At 40.3% G+C, this 14,038-nt stretch overlaps 1 protein-coding gene across 5 annotated transcripts in view; it reads left to right on the top strand.

Moving 5' to 3' along the window:
* DAAM2 (dishevelled associated activator of morphogenesis 2) overlaps positions 1-14,038 on the top strand; it is a 201,415-nt gene that overhangs the window by 175,161 nt on the left and 12,216 nt on the right. For all 5 annotated transcript variants that reach the window (XM_030269211.4, XM_072927612.1, XM_030269212.4 and 2 more), the window contains 7 exons: positions 52-136; positions 1,649-1,755; positions 2,436-2,524; positions 3,250-3,418; positions 5,186-5,293; positions 6,620-6,680; positions 10,291-10,422. In XM_030269211.4, coding sequence (XP_030125071.4) covers positions 52-136; positions 1,649-1,755; positions 2,436-2,524; positions 3,250-3,418; positions 5,186-5,293; positions 6,620-6,680; positions 10,291-10,422 — 751 coding nt within the window. The remainder of the gene's footprint in view (positions 1-51; positions 137-1,648; positions 1,756-2,435; positions 2,525-3,249; positions 3,419-5,185; positions 5,294-6,619; positions 6,681-10,290; positions 10,423-14,038) is intronic.

Here is a 14,038-nt window from a genome sequence, read left to right as displayed (position 1 = left end):
CAGAGTCACTTAAGCTTTGCACTAATGGCTCAATGTTGATACTTTTGAAAGGTTGAAGCTGTCTAATGAAGAAATCAGACAAGCAATCTTGAAGATGGATGAACAAGAAGACCTAGCGAAAGATATGCTTGAGCAGGTGAGATGGATTAAAGTCAGATACAACTTACTTTTAGACCCTTCACTGCCTTTTCGTAAGTAGATGTCTGTACTGGCACTGCTGGTTTTTCTGCAGGTGAGAACTTGGTCCTGTCCTGTCAGTGGAACTGCACATGAGAGCATGAGAAAAGTATTTTTTCCAGTGTTGTTTGGTATACCTCTGTCATGTAACTGTCTCTTCTTGGTGCAAGTTTTGCAAGATTAGAGGTGGTATGAGGCTTATTTTCATGTCCTCTCTTTTCCATATTTTTCCCCATCTGTGCTTTTTTCTGCTGATTATTTATTGTTCCTGTTATTTTCATTTTCTTTTTATTCATCTGCCTTCTTTACCTGCATTTTCTATTGGGAAGTGGCCAGGAACTAGACCACATAAAACAAAGGTTAGAGCCAGGACTAGAAGGGATCTCACAGGAACATTAGAAGTGGAGCCAGGGATTTCCATCCCCAGCACCTGGTTGACTGTATAACTTGTGAGGGAAAAAAACCCCCACAATTACGCCACCATTGCCCAATTTTCATTTATAGAAGGTGATAGATGATGCTTTTACAAAAAGACACATGATAAACTTCCTTAGAAGCGTGCAAAACATTATGATTATGAACTGTTTAATAAATGTGATTCCTTCTTTCTGGGCAGTCACAATGTTTAATCATGCACAAAATGCTTTTTCCATTTTGGAAATTTATAGCCTACTTGTCATATTATCTGAATGACCACAGCTGCTCCAGAAGTCACTGCAAGCTTCTGATGTTCCACACCTTCGAATATCACAGATTTGCAGAGTGCAATAAAGTATTAGCAAGGGGTAAAAAGCAGAGTGCTTCATATGCCTTGTGAGCAGATTTTGTGGGTGTGAGCTGAGGTTGTGTGCAGGGCAGTATTTATAACCATACTAAAGCACAACTACCACCAGTTCTGTCAAAAAGCTGTCCAAGTATGAGCTTTTAAGGTCAGCATATGAATATGAGCCAGTGTCAGACACATATCCAGTTGTTTGGTTATTGTTTATTGTTTCAGCAGTGTAGGGCATACCCGAGAGAGATAGATGAGGCTTTGTGTGTACTCTGGGTATGATGGGTACTTCACTTTGTTTAGGACACATCCTGCTCTTATTTGCACCAATCCAAACTCCAAGTAGTGCTGTGGGAATCAAGTTCTCTCTGTACTTCCCCTTGGGTAAGTTGCAGTAGCACTTGGCCTTTAGGATTTTGAAATGGGAAATTCCCCATAGAATTAAAAATTAATCTTAATGGGGTCAGTGAAGGATAAAGACAGAACAGCAAGCAAAGGTTTAGAAGAGGTCAGTTTTGTAGACACAGCTGCACTTTTTTGAAGTTATGGTCACACGGCTGAGGCAATGTAATGCTTCCCAGTGGTAGCAGAGAAATCTGAGGGCTCTCTCTCCACCAGGGTTTGTTTGTGCTCCTCTGTCCCCCTCTCATTTTCCTTGGATCTCACATCTCAGTGTTTGGTTTGTGTCTCTCACTCTAGCTACTGAAGTTCGTTCCTGAAAAGAGCGATACTGACCTGTTGGAGGAGCACAAACACGAAATCGAGCGCATGGCCCGGGCAGATCGTTTCCTCTTTGAAATGAGCAGGTCTGTTTGAAACATTGTGGGAGAGTGCATGCAGGACTGCTTGGAAGCAGCTGTAATTGTTACTGAAAATGGATCATCTGGCACTGCGAGGGAATGTGCAAGATTGTGGGCCAGCATTATACCCTGTGTTTGCCAGAAGCCTGTGAATGTTACAAATATTTCCGTTCATGACACAAACTTTATTGACGAGAAGCGCTCTCTGTGCATAAGGGCCTGTGCCCTGACAACAAGCAGAAATCTGCTTCCTCTGCCTAAATTTGTTCACAAAAAGGAATGCAGATACGAGTCTTAGATGTAGTGTAGCCAGGGGTCAGGATTTCACATAGATCCGTTTTTCTGTTAAGCTATTTCATCTCTGACCCTCTTTCTTGTTGCAGCTTTGCTACACACCTGATGGGGATTAACATTTTGTTCTGCTAATGGAGGTGCAGCTGGCATCTCCCATGACTCATATTTTGAATATAGTGGGAATTCTTCTAGCTCCTTTTCAGTTGAGAGCAAAACACAACTTGAGGTCCACCATTTTCATAACAAGGTTGATATGTTTGAACTGTGTCCATAATGCCATGCCTTGGCTTCATGGTATTGAATATCCAACCATGAGATTATGTGGGGAGCATGCTGACCCTGGGCTTCAAGAGTTCCTTCTCAATGTTGGCTCTCCTCTGCCCTTCATGCAGGATTGACCACTACCAGCAGCGGCTGCAAGCATTATTCTTTAAGAAGAAGTTTCCAGAGAGGCTGGCAGAAGCAAAACCAAAAGTGGAAGGTAGGGTTAATAAAACTTTTCTAAGAGTTGGGCAGAGGGGTGGGGAAGGTCAAAGAGGCTGGTCTTCAAAGGAGGTGCTCTTACATTCATGCTATATTTGTAGAGCCAGCAAAACCAAGGCATGTCATATTCTAAGAAATTAGTTCTGTCTGACACTCTTCTTTCACCCATTGACATAATAAAGTCTGTTCCATGATTGCTACACTCTAAATATGACCTGACAAATGTGACAGCATGCTGTCTTGCTGTGCTGAGCTGCCAAAAACTTTCATGGCCTTTCTATGCAGGTCAGCCTTCCCTTCTCACCCTCAAGTCCTTGCACCTTCCCTCTTGAAATGGCACATGAATAGATAGTTCAGGGCACTGATGCTCTGGGAATGTGTAACCTAGAAGCAGTGGAGGTCTGTGCTTTCTGTACCACGTCCATGGTTATTGCAGAGAAGAAGTGAGTGTATTCTACTCTGTATTTTCAGAAGAACTCTAGCCTACCCTCTGTTCTCACTGGCTGTGCTTTTAGAGTGTGAGGTAACAGGAGAACAGCCTTGGTCCTATGTTCAGAGGAGCTTTTTCCTTCCAGTTGTCCCCATTCTGGGGGTGCAGGAAGGACAGTACACAGTGTTGCAGCAGTTGTGCAAATTCTATTCAGGGTGTTTCAAATTATGGCCCAAGCATGTTAAAAACAGCCACTGTGCAATAACTTGTTCTTTTTTTTTCCTCTCTTTAAGCCATTCTTCTGGCATCCAAAGAACTCATCCGAAGCAAGCGTTTGAGGCAGCTCTTGGAGGTAGTTCTTGCCTTTGGGAATTACATGAACAAGGGCCAAAGGGGAAGTGCTTATGGCTTCAAAGTCTCCAGCCTGAACAAAATTGTGGACACCAAATCCAGCATAGACAGGTGGGGTAAAAGACCATAAATACAACAGTTACTGTGCTGCTGCATCTCTTAGCATAGCACTGAAAATGGGTTTTTGTTTGGTTTTTGCTCTGCAGACAATTGAAAATCATGTTTTATTTGACATTTAAGTAATGCTTTTCACTCTTGAAGATTCTGCAGCAATTAAAACCAGCTATTAACACAGCAACTAAATTCTGCTGTTTCTCTGGATAATGTACATATGATGTTGGATTGCATTTCTGCAACCTTATGCATAGATGACAAAATGTATTTTACAAAAACTGAAATAAGTCTGGGGAGGGGGAGGATTTCTATGGAATTTTCCCTTTCTACCGAAGTTTTATGGCCATGGTTTTGCAAAAAAACAAACAAACAAAAAAAATCTGAGCACAATTTTATGTCTCCTGTGAAACATGGTGTATGTTTCTGGTGCAGGACTGTCACAAACATTTTCTCTATGTACACCACTAATGAAACCACAAGGCATAACTCAGAGAGACTGATCCTGGTTGTATCTAGGGCAGATAAGGAAAACAGCTGGTTTGGGAATGTGGAGCTTATTGTTCATTGACACGGACTGCAGGTCTTTATAGTCACTCTATGTTTTGCCCCATATCCCCATACTGGTTCTGGAAATTAATCCAGCTGAGACTGTGCAGAGAATATGACTTTTGGACTCCAGCAGCACTAAGGTTTTCCTTGGAGAAAAGAAACTCCCTGGAGTTTCCTAAGAAACCTTGCAGGTTCTTAGTAATTTGCACCTTCCTTGACTTTTAAGACCTGCTGAGACCATAGTTGTGGTTAAATAACTTCAGGCTATGACAGAATGAATGATAGCAGTAAAATATCATAAGAAATTCATTCCTACCTAGTAGAGTTTGAACTAACAGAGTACTGTTCTGACTACCAAAATGTCCTTTTCTCTATTACAAGGCTAACAGTTGTATAGCTAATGTTGAACTCTTTTTTGCCTTAATGTAGCTGCAGATTCTGTTCCCTCACCAGTTCCCAGCTCCCAGACTCCAGTCTGAGTGAAGCAGCAGCCATCTGCTATCTTCCCTGTTGTTTAACCACATAGCACCCACCTAAAGTAGCTGTTATGGCTGTCTGTTCTCTTTACATGCAGAATTCCTTGTTTACTTTACAAATTTCCCTAAACCCTCTCCTGCATCCTTTGTACATCTCAATTCTATCTGCTCCTATTTGGGCTGCCATTGGTTTTGTGTTAGTGAGCCTCACCACTACACATAAGCTCAGCTGCTTCATTGCTGCAGTAGTTTTCTTTGCAGCTTTTCCAATCTTCAAAAACTTTTTTTCTCCTCTTAGTCAGCTCTGGGGTTTTTTCCCCACATTGCCTCTGAGGACAGCTTGCTTCTCCCTTAAAAGTTAATGTCCCTTTAGTTGTTTATTCTCTGTAAGTATCTGGTGACAAATATTATACTGTGTTATGCAATTTTCTGTTCTATTACACCATCTACACACATGGATGGAAGCATGCTGGTGTTCTCAGAATAAATTAGGATACATTATAGTGCTTGAGGTTTTAAGAAGGATGGTTCATAAAGGACTAATCCATTTCAATCCTTTGCACTTTTCTTTCAGTAGCACAGCTGCTAACTGCTGATAAATTGTTTATTTTGTTCAAACAAGCACATTTCCTACCCAAATATTTTTCACTGATTTGTCACAATCCTTTCACCATCCTTTCCTTCTCGTGACCATCTTCTTTCTCATTCCTACCTTTTGTTTTTATTTTGTTTTCTTTAGGAACATTACGCTCTTGCACTACCTAATTATGATCTTTGAAAAGAATTATCCAGATATCCTGGATATCCAATCTGAGTTGCAGCATCTTCCAGAAGCAGCAAAAGTCAAGTAAGTCCAGTGCTATTACTTCTCAGAGCTGGAGTTGTAATGCCTTTGTTGTAGATAACTGAATTAATAGCTTTACTTAGATATTCCTGTATTTACTTTATTTCTGAATCAGACATTCTAACTAGGCTGGCTGTTGTTTGTGATTCACTCACCATATTCTAGGGTTGTTCATCTAAGTGTACTATTTTTTCTGCGTAATTGCAGGTTTGTTCTAAGAGTCAATTAGGCACAGAGGCTACAGTAAATCTTTTTCAGGAAGATTGTTCAAGCTTTTGCACATATTAGTCTTGCACAGAAATATGGAAAGCATCATGCTTTCTGCAAAAAAAGTCAATGGTCCACTTCTGGAAGTGTTTGTGAAAAATTAATACAGAAGTACAGAAGCCATCCCCCAAAATAAAAACTGTTTTTTTCTCTTTTCAAAGCACTGTTCAAAAAATATTATGCATCATATTTACACAAAAATGATTCTTTATGTGGGGAACTAGTCCAACTAATGAAAGAAAAATGAAAAATTAATGTATTTTCACGCTTAAAAGGCATTTATTAAAGCTTTGGGGGTGTTTTTGAGATGTAAGCTACTACTCCCCAAATATTTGGAGGGGTTGCCTGTTGACACACAAATAGGTATTCACTAGCTATCTGGAAATTAAAGACTTATTTTGATCACAAGTCCTAGAAAAAAAAGAAACTCGCATTTATATATGATGAGCAGACATTCAGTGTAACATTTGAGTCTAGGGAAGTGTGTATGAGCATTAACAGTACATTTCTATGCTCAGTTACAATGTAAGCTGGCCCAGACTTACCATATGGAAGAAGTGCAGATGGAAAAAACAATGTTTGAACTGTGAGGGAGGAAAAAAAAAAAATCACATGTATATGTAGTGCTAATGGGATTTAGTAGTTATGTGGTGTAAGAATCATATGCAGAGATAATCTGAGAGTCCAGTGATGTGTGTGCTCCTTGTTGTGTGTCAGCTGACAGCACTGCGAGCTGGCCGTGGGGTGTACACTCCTGATTGAAGGGTGAGGAACAGCTTGCAGGGCAGATGTTCTGAGGGAAACCTCCCCTTTCCTTCCCAAAAAAATCCCAGTCTTCAGTGTGAACACAGGCAAGCAGGGATGGCCTCATCTTACATACAGAAAGCAGCACAGAGCATCAACAGATCCCCTTCCCCTCGTTTCGGGTTGTCTGGCGTGGCTGGTGCCAGGGGCTGGATCCCAGACGTGATGGGCCAGCAGTCTGTACTGCTGCACAGTCCTGTATCCCTGTGTAACACTGCTCTTTTTGTTTTATCTGCTCTGCCTCTGTCTCCTGTGCAGCCTCGTAGAGCTGGAGAAGGAAGTCAACAACATAAAGACTGGATTGAAAGCTGTTGAAACTGTAAGTATCTGAAGGTTTCCAAAGTGCCACGCTTACAATATCTCTCTCAGAATCAGGGGCACTATATATTTTATGATAAGATAAAGTGGGCTTTCTTTTTTCATTCCTTTCCATTCCATTCCAGAATGCATTAACCAAGAAAAAACAAATAAAAGCTTCTCATGTGGAGCTCCTGCTGATGATCTTAGCAGAGTTAAGGCTAATGAAAAGCTTGTTTGATCTCAACCTGGAAAGTAAAAGGACAGTTTGAAAAATGGCATGGACTGAAAGAAGAAATAAAATTCATGCTCTTTCTTACTGAGGGATGGATGGCTGCTGAGCAAGTGTTTCACATGGCTCTTGGAGTAGTAGTAAGCAGGTAGAGCTCTGTTATATGCAACCCTATCCTCTATCCTAAGCACTCCTTGGGAAGGCAGAGGGAAGAATAGAAACTAGTTAAAGATGAAACAATTGAGCTGGCAAGCAAAACAACAATGGTAGAGTTTTTCCTGCTACTAATGAAAGTTAGTTGTTGGAAAATGCATTGGGTGATTTCTGTGCAAGGATTACCTATTTACAAGGGACTAACAGAGGACCCTCCAGTCCTTCTCATTCACCATGAGACACGACAGTGATGAGTTCATTTTTCTTTCACATGACCTGAATTTGTTTTTGCCTCTGGGGTAGAGGAAAGTATCTTTGTCCCTTCAGCAGCCCCCAGGCTGTCTGGCTGTTGCCAGCAGTTCATTGTGTAATTAACCGGTGATCCTCCTATGAAAAAAAAAAAAAAAAAAAACCAAAAAAAAAACCCCAAAAAAACTTTCCCAACCCTTTTTCTGGATTGTTGGGGTAAGGGAGAATGCAGCAATGAGAAGAAATACTGCTCCATACATGGAGTACAGTGTTTGGGAATTAAAAGCACCTGTAAAGGGAAGGCTGACATGGAGTTCATGACATGAAGAGAGGCCCAGTTTTTGGCTGGGACAGACAATTCCCCCCCACCTTTGAAATGTGAGTAGCTAAATCTTGTTTTGCTTTCTTTAATCAGATTATTTGTCCTTTTGCCTTGATAGCTGATTTTTCTTCTCTTTTCTGTCCATGGGTTCCATGGGCAACCTCTCCTTCCCATAGAATCACCATCTTCCTGCCTCAGGCTTCTTCCTGCCATGGTATTTTTCTTCTGAGGCTGCCAGCACCTCCCAGTCTGCTTGCTCAGTTCGTGGTTTTCTGGCATGTAAAAAGCAGCACTGCAGTAACAATAGAAGATCACTGTCAGGTGGAAGGGGGAGGAGGGGAAGGTGTGATTCTTGATTCTATTCCAGTGTGTTCTCACCACAGCTTTGGCTTCAGTCACTGGTGTTTCTTCAAGGCCCCTTAAGAATAGAAAGCTAAAAATAGTTCCACAGTCAGATGTTCTTAAAGGTACTATGAACCATTTGGCTTCCTGGATTTGCAGCTCACTTCTATGTAAAAATAAGATGCATTCATTTTAATCATTCATGCAGCTGTTGCCTTTGTAGGATGCTTCCAGAAGGACAGATAAGTAATGTAAGGGAACTTTGTCAGCAGAACCCTTCTCTCACACAGCAAGATCATAACCACTGCTTGGAAATTACTACCATGGCTGAATCTTTTCATCCCTCTAGAGAACCAGCAGCCCAGCCCACCAGAGCCAGTTCCAGCCTCTGTTGTGCTACTATGATTAGTAGAGACCATTTCTAGAAGATACAGAGGAATTTATTATTCTGTGGTGTTGCTCTCTGGCTGATTACATAGTCACACTGGTTTCTTGTGTGGGTTTAAAGTTTTCTTGCATTTTGAGATAATTACTCTGAAGGGAAGAACTGAATTTTTGAAATTGAAGAGCAGACCACCTAATCTTGATTTGACTTTGAAAAATACTGCTCATGAGTAACAGTCACAAATGCCATAGCTGTCAACAGAGAGTAAGATGACAGAATTGCTATACTCACCTGCCAGAGAAAGGGGGAAGGAGAGAATGGAGCAACTTTCAGCTAAAATAAGCTTCAAAATTAGAATGGAAGAGAGTGACTGAAAAAAATAGACATAATTCTTAGAAGCATTTGAAGTGACATTTCTTGTATTTGTAAGGTTAATTTCAAAGTGATTGTAACATAGACAAAATTCTTCACTGCAAAGTGATGTACTGAACAGTGTTTCCAGGACTGTCCCTTGTGATGTGTTAGGAAATTCAGTGGGGAAGAGGATGTAATGCAAAGCAGGGGAAGTAGCACTTCTTTATCGTAGGCTTTCTCTGGCCACCTCCTCTTTACCTTTCCTGCCCCTTTTCTCCTTTGCGGTCTTTCCTTGTGGTGGTTACATTCTCCTTCCAATTCACACCAGACCAAAAGATATATCTTGTCACATTTGAGGTTGTTGATGGACAAAGTAATTCTTGGCATTCAGCAGCACCGTGTGGAGCAAATCCCAAGATGTTTCCCAGCATAGATGCTTACAAACCTACCCAAAGGTGCTTGTAAACCTGCCCATTTGGCTCTGTGAACTACTGTTTTGACAACCAGTAAGGGAGAGCACCCAACATGCATGGAGATAGACTTGCAGCCAGCACAAAAGTATTTTTTTCCAAAGGGAACAGAGGGTCAGATCGTAACTTGACCTGCTGCTTCATGCTGCTTTCCCTACAGAGAAAGTCAGGCTTTATCATTCCCACTGATTACTCAGCTGAGAATAAAGATGAGGCCCAGATTACAATTTCATTATCCCCATGAGACTGTCAACAGCATACAAGCCAAGCACAGGCATGGGAGACATCCAGTCTCACTATAAATTGGTTTCAGGAGCTCTGTAGCTCTCTCCATGTTTCAAGAATGATAATTAAAGTAAGGAAAGAGATAGCTATGGGTAATCTTGGCTTAAAACTAAAAAACTTGAGCCAGAAGGAAAGAATCTTGCAATCAAAATTTTTCTTTTTGTAGGTAGCAGACAAATAGATCATTGTTTCCTATGGTATTATGTATTCTTTTTATTTTTACCATAACTCTTAGCACAATAACCCCCAATTTATTACTCTGTCACTTTTATGATGTCCAGGCTAATGCTTAGCAGGGTGCTAACAAATCTTGCACCTGTCTACTTGTCCTTCAGTGGGAGAACCAATTTTGATGCCTTTTTGCTGTTCACCTGGTGCTTTTCAGAGAAATAAAGAAGAGATCTACAGCACATTTTCCCAAGTATGTGGCATTTTGATTGACCACGGGAAGAGACGATGGGGCAAAACTCACTAAAGTGACTAAAGTCACTTGCTACACAAAACTTTTTATCATTTGTCATTTTGTATAGGGAAAAAAAATGCAGCACATAATGTAGTTGATGTTTAAATTATAAAGTTGCTTTAGAAACTTAGCATGTTGATGGCATTCTCAGGAGTGGTTGTTTCTTGAGGATAAGTGAAACTGTAACCAGGACCTTCCTTCATCCCACCTTAACCTCCCCTCTCTTGCCTAGAAACTTCTGACTAAGTGAGAAAGTGGTGCCTAAATTAGAGCTCTGGATGAATGTGGGAGCAGAGCAGATGGACTTCCCTGCTTCCTTCCTCATCACTGAGGGTTCTTTGACACTTGCCTGTCTCTATCTCTTACTTCTCTTTCAGGAACTGGATTATCAGAAGAGACGCATGCGGGAATCAGGGGACAGGTTTGTTCCTGTGATGAGTGATTTCATCACTGTGGCCAGTTTCAGCTTCTCAGAGTTAGAAGACCTTCTCAACGAGGCTAGAGACAAGGTAAGAATTCCTTTTGAAGTGATTGGAGTTTCATCAGCTCGGTCAAAAGCCTGAATTAAAATGGAAATAGTGATTTAAGGTGTTGGGACTGCCGTGAAAATGTAATAGACACTGAAAATTGCTTAGGCTGAAGTTTTGGGGTTTTTTTCCTAATGTGATTTATATCCATTTAGAACATATTTTAGGCTTAAAAGAAGGATCACGCTCTTACCCACTTCTTTCTAATCTTCCTTCAAAGTATTCTTGTGTGGCATAGAATTGCAATGGCAGTGTGCATAACAGGATACCACACCTTGTCATGGTGTGGAAGGGAATGCCTTTTAAGGCATTGCTGAAAAAGGGGTCCTTTTTTAGTGATGGTGACTTCACATCTTTTTACCTTCTCCTTCTGGTTGCATTCCATTCTGCTCATTCAGCTGGGGACATCTGTGCTTTGTCTCTTTCCTTTAAAACTGTACCTGGTAGTTTGGTGTCCTGGTTTCAGCTGGGATAGAGTTAATTTTCTTCTCAGTGGCTGGTACAGTGCTACACCAGCTATGCTTATCTTTTCCACTTCTCTGTTACTGGGTGTATTTCAATATAAAACCAGAAATACCAAACATGTGTGGTTTGTCTGAAGTTCTTGGGTTCTTCTTACACACCCAGAACCATGTGCATGTTTATTGTTCAGGTGCTGCAATCATTTTGTCCTTTCATTGTCTGCACCTCTATTACTGGTACACCTAGAGGAGGTCCTTGTTCTTTGCTGATGGCTGGAGTCTGGCACTAATCCCTTTGTCTCTCAACTGAATGAGGAAGAATTTATATGAAAAGGTCATAAGCATATGAAAATGTTTAGAGAAGAATACGTTTTAAAGTAAATTATATGTAATGGCAAATCTGCCCTTGTTGGCTGGCATGTTAAAAGTGCTTGGCTATATGAAGCAAATGGGTTATTTCTTTTGGATTGAATTGTTTCCACTCTGGTGTCAGTCCTATTGCATTACTAATGAAAGCTGTGCTGTCGGATCAGTAGGCCTTAGATTTTGAAAATATAGGCTGAGGATCTTGACAGTAAGACTCCTCATTTGTCCAGTTCCTCTGCAGTAGTGTTATTTTGTGATTCAAAAACATTTTTTTACTGTGGAGATAAACTTGGTAATAGTGACTTGCAAACACAGGAGGCACCAGCTGTCAGTGAGGACTGCCCTGGCAAACACCAGTGGGGCAGTAGCTATTGGAATACTCTGAGAGCAAAGCTAGGCAGTCTAACACCACTAAGGCTGTAAAAATAAACATTCTGGTGAGAATAAAATTATTAATTTTTTTCATAGTATCATACAGTGGTTTGAATTGGAAGGGACCTTAAAAATCATTTTGTTTTAACCTTCTCCCCCTAGCCATGGGCAGGGATACCACCTCCCACTAGACTGGGTTGCTCAGAGCCCCTTCCAGCCTGGCCCTGAACACTTCCATTCTTCATTGTTATCATGTTGCTTGAGAAAATTCAAACTACTTCCAGAATAATAATGTTCACACCATACTGGCTTTCTAAACCCACACCAAAAAAAAATACTTTACATTCTGTGACCCCACTCAATTTACTGAGAAAAATTTGGTTTTTATGATCTGGGGGCTTTTGTATTATGACTGAGTAAATTTTTCAACTTCATTATAGTTAGGCACACATTTCTGGAAAGATACTCACTCTGTCCATGGCTTAGACTGCACACTTTTGGTTTGGTGTTGAAGATGGTGGTGCTCCTTTCTTTTTGGCTCACCAGGACAAAAACCCAATGCAGATTCTTTATAAGTTCAGTTGGGGGTTAAAAACCAGCAAGTGGTACATGTCCAGCACAGCAACACAAGTTTCCTTGATCAGACACTTTCAGGAAAAATGCCATTCTTTTGCTTTAAAAATAACCAGAGAAACTCCCTGCAGACAGACCAGCATGTCTGGAAGTTGTTGCACGCTTTTTTAGACATAGCCAACATAAAGCACTCAACATAAAGAGATGTTTTATTTTAATGACTATAACATGCTTAGGAAACGTTACTCTACCTTCTCCTCACACACCCTTGCTATGTTTGAACACACACCATTCCAACTTTTGCTCAACCTATGGCTTTGGTTCTTCCACTGGCAAAAAGCTGCTTTTGGACTCCAGTAAAGGAACTGTCTGTCCTTACTAGTGTTGAGCTATTTCTCATGTTTGCTTCATATTATTTTGGCCCTCTCTTCTTCCTCTTTTTCCTCTTTTCTTTCTTAAAAAAGGGAAAAAAAAAAAAAAGGAAAAAGCTGGAAATTTTCAACAAACCAGATGTTCTTTGCAAAGCTTATAACATCTTCCAACCTCAATGGGCTCTCTGTGCTTGTTTAATCACAAGCTCTTTTCTTACCATGGAAACATAATTGAACTAGCCAATTAAAGGAAGAGAAGGACGAAGACATTTGATTATCCTGTTCTTTTTTTGATTTCTCAAAGCAAAGAAAATTGAGGGAAAAAGGTAGCATGTCAGGGTGGACTTTGAATAATATCCGAATGAGCCTAGGAAGAACTGGTCTGACTCATGGATTTATTAATAATAATGAAGTTTTAACAGCTGGAGTTGGATATCCTAAATATAGATGTGGCTAATTGATTACCATGAGTTAATCAGAGCCATGTTTCCTCAGCTGGGATTTAAAATAATATAACTTATCTTTTCAAAGTGGGGAAGTTTTTATATTTTTTTAAACCTTTTCAATATTAGCAGAAGTAATTTAGTTAGTGATGGAATCAATCCATTACCAAGGCGAGGTGCTGACCTTCTCAGACAATATTTTTCACAATCCCATGCAGTACCTTTTTGGCCATTTTGCTTAAACAGAACCATTCAAAGTGAGTGACCACGGGAAGGAAGTGATATTTTAAATTTAAAGGGCCAGGTTGTCAGATGCAGGCATCCATGTTTGCAGAGGAAGACTTGTAACTGTACTTATCTTCACGTAGTAAACAGATGGCTTGGTTAAGAACTGATTGAAAACTTAGACCAACTCTCTAAACAGGCTTTCTAGCACAGCTGGTTCTTGTTCTTTTTGTGTTTTTCTCACTTTCAATACCACTTTATAAGGGAGTATATAGATTAGATCAAGGGATAATGTTTTCTGCCATTTCCCATAAACTGGAAAGTGGGGGCAGGAGAAAGTGAAACTCTGCCCTGAAATCCTTCACCAGTTTTTATGTGTTTGAACAGATGAAAAATTGATTTTTTTTTTAAGAAAGAAGAGGTTGAATTTTATTCATGAAAATTTTTTCTCTGTTTCCTTTGGGAAAGCAATGAAAATGCCCAAGTAGAGGAAGAGTAACCTCCTATGGTATGAATTTTATTTTTCTTCTTGAAAAAGTAGAAATATGTCCTATATGAATCTTTACTATGTAGTTAAATATTGACAGGTATGAACGTAGATCACTAGACTTCCTCAGAACTGATCTGCTTTGTGCTTGGTTTATAACAAACCTGTTTTTAAGACACTTTGGATCTTGTTAGGAGTACAAAGTCTACTTGGTCAGATATTGCCATTCCCGTGCTAAATGTCAAACTTAAGCCTCTCTATTAGAGGCACTGTGGATACTATTGCCTGGACAGGGTGGGT

The sequence above is a fragment of the Taeniopygia guttata genome, chromosome 3 (assembly GCF_048771995.1).
Source record: "Taeniopygia guttata chromosome 3, bTaeGut7.mat, whole genome shotgun sequence".
Classification (NCBI taxonomy): Eukaryota; Metazoa; Chordata; class Aves; order Passeriformes; family Estrildidae; genus Taeniopygia; species Taeniopygia guttata.
This window is presented reverse-complemented; position numbering and strand designations above follow the sequence as displayed.